The following is a 9,457-nucleotide window of genomic DNA, read 5'->3' as shown; positions in this document are numbered from 1 at the left end:
CTCTCTCTCTCTCTCTCTCTCTCTCTCTCTCTCTCTCTCTCTCTCTCATATCAGAATAGCAGGCCTTTCTAAAGCAGAGATGTGTAAATATGGTCAGGAAGGCTGGACTTGAGGAGCAACGGGGTAGTTTGATGCTGAAGATCTAGAGAAGGTTGTATTACGCATTATTAGTCTGTCTCTTAAGGTATTATTATTGCTATTATTAATTGTTTTTATTTCAAGACAGGGTCTTACTTTGTACCCCTTGGCTGGCCTGAAATTCACTAAGTAGTCCAGGCTGGCCACAAACCCTAATGTCCACTTGCCTCTGCCTCCAAAGTGCTGGGATTAAATGCATGTGTGACCACGCCCAGCATCATAGTATCTAAGTTTTAACAAGGAAAAGTGCAACAGCAGTGGCTGCTTTACTTCCTGTAGTTCTTTGGTTTCACAAAATTCCTTTGCTCCTTCTGTCCTGCTGTGAACCGTGTGCCCTCGGCTAACTTCTCTTCCTCTTCCACAAAGCTAAGACCTTGCAGTCAAGCTGCATTCCTGTGCTGTGGCCAGTGAAGTAGAAAACCCAGCCTGGAATTGATCCAACCCTTTTAACTAGGTCTATGGAGGAAGAGTGAGCGGAAGTGTACTCCAAGCTCAAAGTCTCGAAGGATAACCCTTTCTGGTTCGAGTTTCCTTAGTTATCCTAGGAAGAGTGAGTGAGTGAAGCATATGCCAAACTCAAGGTCTCAAGAGATAACCATTTCTGGTTCACATTAGTTATCCTAGGTCAGGCTCGCCCTCTCAAAGGGTAACCCTTTCCCGTTCACCGTAGCTATCCTAGGCTTGCACAACCTTTGCACTTTCATTTTTTTTTGCAGTCAAGTTGACTTCCTAGTTCATGAGTAACCAGAAGCAATAAAATAGAACACCTGCCAACCTGCCAACCTGCCAACCTGCCAACCTGCCAACCTGCCAACCTGCCAACCTGCCAACCTGCCAACCTGCCAACCTGCGGCTCCCAGCTTGCAAACCTGTCCACGATCAGGGAGCACCCCCGTCCTCCCTCTCTCCACTCTCAGGGAGCACTCCCATCCTTCCCCTCTCCACTCCCAGTTAAAGCCATGTCTACCTGGCCTCTGGCTTCCAGCTCTCCCCTCTTTACTGGGATCATGGTCCATCCATTATCTGCCCTGCCTCTCCAGGAAATCTTCTCTGTCCACCGTTACCCTCGATTTTCTCCCCCATTAGAGACCCACCTTTCTGTGACTTCTGTTTCTAATGTCACCAGGTTGTGTCTGTCCCTCTCCCCCATCCAAGGGTCCCTGACGAATGCCTTCTTACCTTTACCAGCCTATTGAGTGAGTGTCTGTTCCTATCTACAGACATTCTTGCCATGACAAACGGTTCCCAAATTAGCCACTTACAGCTCGTTCATCAAAGCTCCTGCTATGGGACGACCTGCAGGTATTACCCAGGTTTTGCAGATCCTTATTGCCTGTTACCGCCCTTTCTTGGGTCTGGGTGTGTTTTCTCTCTTCCACCCACTCCTGAAGAACTCAAGCATTTCTGTTCTTATGGGCCGTCCCCAACAGCCCACTCCTCTCTTATTGTTCTGCAACTTTTCCTTGGGCTGAGGGGCTGTATTTGTTCTCAAGGGTACCTCACCTGGCTTTCTCTCCCAAGCTCCGTTTGATTTTTTTTTTTTCTGTTTTCAAGATGGCACCTCGTGGATCCCAGGGTGGCCTTGGAACTGGCTTTGTAGCCCAAGATAATCATGATGTTCTGAGCCTCTCTCCATCCTCTGCCTCCCCAGGGGTTATGGGTGTGCACCTCCATGCCTTAGGGAATTCCATCCACGGAACATGGATAAAACCCAGGGTTTTATGAGTCTGCCACAGTGCCTCCCAGCTGAAGTACTATCCTTCTGATTTTTTTTTTTAAAACCATTTCCAAAGGTTATAACCATAGCCAGTAGCACGTGGTCCATACAGAACCAGGCAGCAGGCTGGATGAGGCTTGGGAGCCTCTGACCCCAGCTCTGTCCTAGCTGAAGTAAAAGACTAGTCCCTGGGTGTCCTCAGCCTGGTGCCTTTGTCTGTGCCATTCCCTTCCTTTGAATGACTCTCCCACCCCCCCACCCCCCGGGGTTTATTGGTTTATTTCTACTTAACCTTTGGGACTCCCTGCAGGTTCCACTGTCTCAGGGAAGGTAAACTTCCCTGGCTGCAGCAGAAAGAGATGTTGGGGACCTCCATTCTAGTCTGCCTTTATCAAAACATTTAGCCACAATGTTACAACACCTGCATTCTCCTGGCTCCTTCATTTGGCACTGTCAAATCCACTCTGTATCCCAGCACCCCCCCCCCCACACACACACAGTTCCCAGCATGAGAAACACACTATGTGCATAGGCTGAACTGCTCTGCACAACCTGTAATGTGTTTACTGTGGCTTGCTCTTGTCTAAATAGAGATGCCTGTGCACTGTATAAGTTTTTTTTTTTTTTTTTGGTTTGGTCTTTCGAGACAGGGTTTCTCTGTGTAGCCCTGGCTGTCCTGGAACTCACTCTGTAGACCAGGCTGGCCTCGAACTCAGAAATCTGCCTGCCTCTGCCTGCCTCTGCCTCCCAAGTGCTGGAATTAAAGGCCTGTGCCACCACCGCCCCGCCACACAGCAGCTTTTGAAGTATATTGAGCGAGGAATTCTCATATTCCTTCCCACTTTGAGGTTCTGTGAAAGAGTAGGAAGCTGAGTCTGTCCACGGGCGCGAGAGCAGGCGAAGAATGGAGAGAGCGTAAAAAGCGAGGTGTCCAAAGGAGGCCCGTGCGGCTCACCCCTGGGTGTACTTACCTGGCATCCAGAGCGGACTCCGTCTCCACCAGCACACACCATGGTCCTCTTCACTGTGGAGCCCCAGTAGGAGGAGCTGGAGCAGATGCTATAGTCCACGCTGGGAAGGTATGCCTGCTGCAGGGTCTGGGACAGCTGCCCGTTGGCTGAACGGGAGAGCACATCGGAAGTCAGAGCAGGGAAGAGTCCTTCCCAAGATCTCCTGACCTGAACGTGGGGCCAGCTCCTGTCAGCTTGTTGCAGGCCATGGATCCCCCTCTCTCCTCTGTGGTGGCAGCCGTCACTGTTCCCAGGTACTCGGTCTCCAGGCCTGCTCATGATTGTTTTCACCCATAGCATGGCCTCCACAATATTCTGCCTGCTGTGCTGCTTACACTAGAAGCCCCCCACAAAACTGCAGAGCAGAGGAGGCACCGTAGCCACCCAGCTCTCCTTTCCTCCTCCCTCCTCCCTCCTCCCTCCTCCCTCTTCCCTCCTCCTTCCACTGTCTCTCCTTTTCCTTTTTTTGGGATGGGGTGTTATTATAATGCCCAGGCTGGCCTCAAACTCCCAGTCTCCCTGTTTCAGTATCTCAAGCAGGAGTATTTTATTTCCCTCTCCTCCTCCTCCTTTTCCTCCTCCTCCTCCTCTTCCTCCTCCTCTTCCTCCTCCTTCTCCTCCTCTTCTTGAGACAGGGTCTCACTATGTAGGAAAGAGTGGCCTTGAACTCACAGAGATCCACCTACTTCGATCCCCTGAGTGCTGGGGCCAGAGGTCTGCACCACAGCTGGCTTATTCTGCTTTATAAGAGTTTAGTTCAGGGGCTAGAGAGATGGCTCAGCAATTAAGAGCCCTTACTGCTCTTGCAGAGGACCTGAGCTCAGTTCCTAGCACCCATCTGGGGAAACACTCTCTTCTAAACTCTGCAGTACCTGCACTTCATACACGCAAAGACGCACACACGCTCCTGGTGCCGTTTCTATGGATCGGTACAGTCAATTCCTGTTTTGGAGCCACAGTGCCATTGCATGCACTGAGAGGTTAGAAGTCTGTGTCTGCTCTCCCAATACACTGTGCTCATAGCAAGGCCTTGATTCTTCTCTAGAAACCCTAACCCTGGGCTGGAGAGATGGCTCAGAGGTTAAGAGCACTGTCTGCTCTTCCAGAGGTCCTGAGATCAATTCCCAGCAACCACATGGTGGCTCACAACCATCTGGAATGAGATCTGGCGCCCTCTTCTGGCATTCAGGTATACATGCATGCAGAATGATCTCAGTTGTTTATGTTCCCACCTTCCTGACCGGCTCTGTTGCCAGCCCTCCCATCTCTCCCCCTGAAAACATCTGGAAGTGAGGACAGCAGAGATCTCTCCTGTGCCCTGCAACTGCGTCTACGGCCACTCAGTGTGTTTACTCTGATTCAGTCTGTAGAGGTGCAGCGACCTCTGACTCAACTGTCTCATGTCCTCTTCCTTTAATGTATCGGAGATTTGATCCGTGGTTCCCTAGGTCGTAGGTCTCGGTACCACCTAGGACCACAGATGTCCTAGACACCTAGCCATCACACCAAACCTCAGTGGTGGGTGGTAGGAGTGTGGATGACTTACTTCTGGTTTTTCCCCAGCCTGTGATGTAGCAGGGAGTGTTGTTAGCCAAGATGGTTCCTTCCTGGGGCAGAGCAGCCAGCTGGATGTAGCTATTGAGTGTAACACTCTGGGCCAAGCGCAGCAGAGCGATGTCATAGCTGCAGGAGGAAAGATGGCAGCTCACTCACCTGATAAGATATGCTGTTCAGAAGACCCAAGTTCAGTTCCAAGTACACACATCAGGTGCCTGCAACTCCAGCTCTAGGCAAAATGATGATTTATTCTGGCCTTGTGCGCATACACACACACACACACCATGCTTACACACAAGTGAATATACTCACATGTGAAAGACACACACACACACACACACACACACACACACACACACACACGGCAAACTTGGAAGCAGTTGAGCTGCAGGACATTAGATATGCAACAGCAGCATCTGCTGGTAGAACGTTGGAATTGCAGGCTGGCTCTGCTTTTGGTGAACTACCAAACCCATAAATACAGCAGGTGGTCCCTCTGTTAGAGTTCTCAAACAGATAGGATTCTGAAACATCTGTCAGAATTATACCAATTACTTGAACCCAGCCCTACACACTCTACAGAATAGAAAGCCTTTGACTTTTTATTCTTTTGTGGTGGGAGCATCAAACTCAGGGTCTCACACATGTAGGCCAGTGTTGGACTGGGATTATAAACTTGTGCCACCAGCTCTTCCGCTGACTGCCATTTTTTTCTAGTGCTTGGGATCTAGATAGAACCTTAAGCTTGTCACAGGGGACTTTGCCACTGAATTATGTCCCCAATTCTTTCCTTTTTATTTTATTTTATTGTATTCAATTTTTGGCAGAGAGGTGGGTTAGGTATTTTTGAAACAGGACATTTTTGAGCCCAGACTATGTTTTACTCCAGCTATGTAGTTGATAATGACTTTGAACTTTTGATCTTCCTGCCTTAGCCTCTCAAAGTGCCGGGCCTACAAGACTGTCCCATTAAGGACAGCTCCGGAATTTCCATTTTAATGACTGCCTTTCCAAAACTTTACAACCTAGTTTAAGAAATTTCCTAAGCGGCTTGAGTGTGGCTCAGGGGTAGACCCTTTGCCTGGTATGTATGTTCAAGGGCCTGGGTTCCTTCTCCAACACCAAAGCCCAATCAAAACCAAACAGAATGCCTTTGTCCAGGTGAAGTATAATTCATAAAGTTACACAAGAGCCTATCTCAAACAAACAAACAAACAAACAAACCCCTAAACTAAACTAAAATTCCCATCCCCAGGAAAACAGACATTAAAACAGAGAAAAGTCCTCACGGGATCCAATTGAGCAGACCCATCCATATGAGACAAACCTGGAACATTTCAGGTGTTCTCAAGCCCTCCCCAGTCCATGTGCTCCTGGTCCTGAGTGAGAATCCAGCACGCGTCCTTCCGTAGGACATGGCGCTCTTTCCCAGGCTCCACCCACTACTCAATAATCCAGGTTACAAAAGCCATAGACAGAGTTTCAGGCAATCCTTCTGTCCCTTGGAGAGCAGTGAAGGAGACAGAGAAGCAGTGGCCAGGCAGCCCTCAGCCATCTTAGCCTCCCGCTTACCCAGCAGCCACGTTGTTCTTGTTCCAGTTGGGATGCACCACGATCTTCTGCACACTCACATACTGCTCGGTGCCGTCATTCTGGCTCAGGTTGTGATCTCCGACGACCACTCGGAAAGTCATCTGGCTGGAGAGAGAGGAAAGCCTGAGGGACTGCCTTTCCCACTCCGAGGAAGGTGTGAGAATGGACTAGCAGGTTAACTCTAGGGTGGGAACTGAGATTCTCGGGGCTAAACAGAAACAAAGGTGTTTGAAGGTGAGGCAGGACGCCCCCATTCCCTGAAGTTACTAGCTGATGCAGCAGAAGATATACAGTCAGCTATACATTTTCAGTTTCTTAAGCCCACCAGAGGTAACATAGGTTACCGTGCACACACACGCACGGGCACAACTTGTACTTTCTCAATACTGTCTCCTCAATGACACCCAGACACAAACAGGCTCAGCAGTAGCCCACTGCCCTGAGAAGCTCAAGCTTTATATTCTTCCAGAAGGCTCAGTCGCTTCTTCCTGTTCACTCAGGAACCCAGCTCTGTTGTCCTCACCTGTCCACACAGTGAGCAGCGGTCATCACCCAGTTGCGTCGGATGAGGGTCCCTCCACAGGTGTGGTACCATGAGCTTCCGGACCGGTACTGGAGGGAGATCTAGTCAAGAAGGAAGAAAGAGGGGGTGAGTTGGCGTCTAAACCTCCTGACACCACTCAAAACATTCTCTAACCTTCTGGGCCGGGGGATTGCAAACCAATCGCGCGGGGGCGCGCCCCCCACCGGCTGATTGCCCGGCCCCGCTGCTGATTGCCCCCCCCCCTCTGCTGATTGCTCCGCCCCTCTGCCGATGCTCCTCTCCCACAGTGGCCCTGAGGAGTGCATTGCGAGAGGAGGCATCTAGCTGCTTCTGGGGTCAGCTGCAAAGAGTTTCCACTGCTTGACGACATTTGCTACACTTTGGAAAAGTGAGAGTGCATGCAGCGCCTTAGGCATCTTTCCAATGGGTTGTTGCCCTGGGTTTAGAACTCACTGCTTTTATCAGCTCCTCTCCAAAGGTAACCAAGGCATTGTACCATCACTCAAGCTCTACAAACTTAGGGCTTCAGGGTCCTCTCCTCAGTGTCTTCAAGAAATGCCCTTGCTTGGGAATGGTGGCACACACCTTTAATCCCAGCACTCAGGAGGCAGAGACAGGGGCAGAAAGAGAGAGGCAGAGAGGCAGAGAGAGGCAGAGGCAGAGAGGCAAAAGCAGAGGGATCTCTCTAAATTCGAGGACAGCCTGATCTACAGAGTGAGTTCCAGAATAGCCAAAGCTATATAGAAAAGCTCTGTCTTGAAACACACACAAGACATACCCTGGCCTCTTACCTCAGGGAGTACTTGGAAATGACAGTAGAAAAAAATTTTTTAAAATCAGTTTGTGTTTTCTCATACTATACAATAGAACTACTGAAAGTCGGGGCTCAAACTGCTGTAAGTCGAATTTAACCGTAATTGCACAGATTGCTCTGGAAGCGTAGCTGTTGAGCAGCCGATGCATCCATATCTGCACAGAGCCACGCCCAGCTGCCGTGATAAGGATGCGCTAACATAAGCCAAAGAAACATGGTGCCCATGTGTGTTTGTGCCATCTGGGTGGGACACACACTGTGAACAGGTGGACGAAGGTATGTTTTAGGGTATGTGGAGCCTCTCAGATCCACCCAGTACACAGCCTGTGAGTGTGTCACGCAGGCTATCACAGGAACAACAAAAAGCAGTTTGTGGGGTGAGGATGTCACTCAGAGAAAAAGCATTTCCCAGGCATGACCAAGGTCTCAGATTTAAGTCCTCGGACTACAGAAAGAAGGAACAAAGTCTGAGTCACAGGAAAGATCGTTCGCTATGCAAACCCAACGTCCTGAGTTTGAATTCGCAAGACCCATGTAAAAAAACTGGTGTGTTCTTCTCAGCACTTGGGAGGCAGAGGCAGCAGTCTGTGTGTTCAGCAGCAGCCTGGTCTGCATACCCAGTTCCAGGCCAGCCAGGGCTGCATAGCGAGACCCTGGAGACCCTGGTGGCAAACAACAAACCAAAGCCTGGAAGTGGCTGGGGAGCATCTGTGGTTCCCAGCACTCTCTGGTGAGGTGGGAGGTGCAGACAGGAGGGTGACCTAGAAGCTTGGGGAGTTCGGCGAGGGGGTGAGGGGTTGGCACAAACTTGGAGTATGCAGTATGCAGGGCAGTGGCAGAAACATGAAAGTGGCCACAAACATGGTGGAAAGATAGCAACCTTCTGTGCTGTGGCAGTCTGGCACTTTCTCTGTCTGTCTGTCTGTCTGTCTGTCTGTCTGCCTGTCTGCCTGTCTGTGTCTCTGTCTCTCTGTGTGTCTCTGTCTCTCTGTGTCTCTGTCTCTGTGTCTCTCTCTCTCTCTCTCTCTCTCTCTCTCTCTCTCTCTCTCTCTCACACACACACACACACACACACACACTGACATGTTGGAGTATTATGACCAGAAGCAGGGGACTGGTGTATAAATTCATTCCCCCCAATCTTTTGCATTTAGAGCCCACCACCTGTCAGTCTGGTTCCACACATGGTTAAAATCCAGAATTAGACAGCAAGTGAGCTGCCTGCTGGTAAAAACACATATACATGTAAAATACACTTTTTTTTGGGGGGGGGGGGGTGATACATAGTATCTCTTGTTTGGGTAAAAGCCTGGTTTTGGCTTGAGCAAAACCCACCTGAGACGGCCAAGAGTTCCTCTGGGCTTCAGCCCCTCCAACCACGCGGGCATTAGTTTCCGGAAAGTCCTCGGTACTGTGTCCTTTGTGGGGCAGAGAGTGATGACTAAGCGTGGGTCTGCCAGGGCGGGGGTGGGGCGCGGCAGCTAGGCTGTGAAGACTGTTAGCTTTGTCTGCAGATTTACGGCTCTCCCCCAACACGATGAGGGGCCCAGCTCTGAGTTATCTGTGCCCCTTTTGCTTCTTTGGAAAACAGCGCCTCAGAGCGCTTTCTCTGGGGTGTCTGCATTGCCATGAAAGTCCTACTCAAACCACTAGGCTAGGGTCCCACTGGTTCCTAGCCTTGTCCCCGCTCAAGGTCACCGCTCAGCTTGAGGAAACCCCTCCGGGGCTTCAGCAGGATTCTCCAGGAGCTACAGTGAACACCCAACCAAGCAAGGGCATGGGCTGGTGGGGAACTCCCAAGGGTCTTCTTCTCTGCCTCTTGACGCACCCTCCTAGCTGGCTCCTGCATGGCCAGGCAGTGCTCCTCAGCGCCTGTCTTTGCTCGAGGAGAGTAAGGTTTTTGCTAGACTGCCGGGCACAGCTTTGTGCCTTCCTCTGAGATAGAGAGCTAGCCTGGGCTTAGAGACTTTCTGACCCACCCTGATCAAGCCCCCCTCTCCCAGAACTTGGGCCAAATGATCCACTTACCATACAGGACCAGGGAAGCAAACACCAGGAAGCGCAACATGATGTGGAGAGAGTAG

General features: G+C 50.5%; 1 protein-coding gene across 1 annotated transcript in view; it reads right to left on the bottom strand.

Moving 5' to 3' along the window:
• Cela1 (chymotrypsin like elastase 1) overlaps nt 1-9,457 on the bottom strand; it is a 13,028-nt gene extending 3,571 nt beyond the window's left edge. Inside the window, exons 1-6 of the mRNA XM_028782239.1 lie at nt 9,402-9,457; nt 8,709-8,791; nt 6,539-6,639; nt 5,995-6,120; nt 4,412-4,548; nt 2,827-2,972 (exon numbers count right to left, since the gene is read on the bottom strand). Coding sequence (XP_028638072.1) covers nt 2,827-2,972; nt 4,412-4,548; nt 5,995-6,120; nt 6,539-6,639; nt 8,709-8,791; nt 9,402-9,441 — 633 coding nt within the window. The 5' untranslated portion in view covers nt 9,442-9,457. The remainder of the gene's footprint in view (nt 1-2,826; nt 2,973-4,411; nt 4,549-5,994; nt 6,121-6,538; nt 6,640-8,708; nt 8,792-9,401) is intronic.

Source organism: Grammomys surdaster, unplaced genomic scaffold (genome assembly GCF_004785775.1).
Source record: "Grammomys surdaster isolate TR1022 unplaced genomic scaffold, NIH_TR_1.0 724, whole genome shotgun sequence".
Taxonomy (NCBI): Eukaryota; Metazoa; Chordata; class Mammalia; order Rodentia; family Muridae; genus Grammomys; species Grammomys surdaster.
This window is presented reverse-complemented; position numbering and strand designations above follow the sequence as displayed.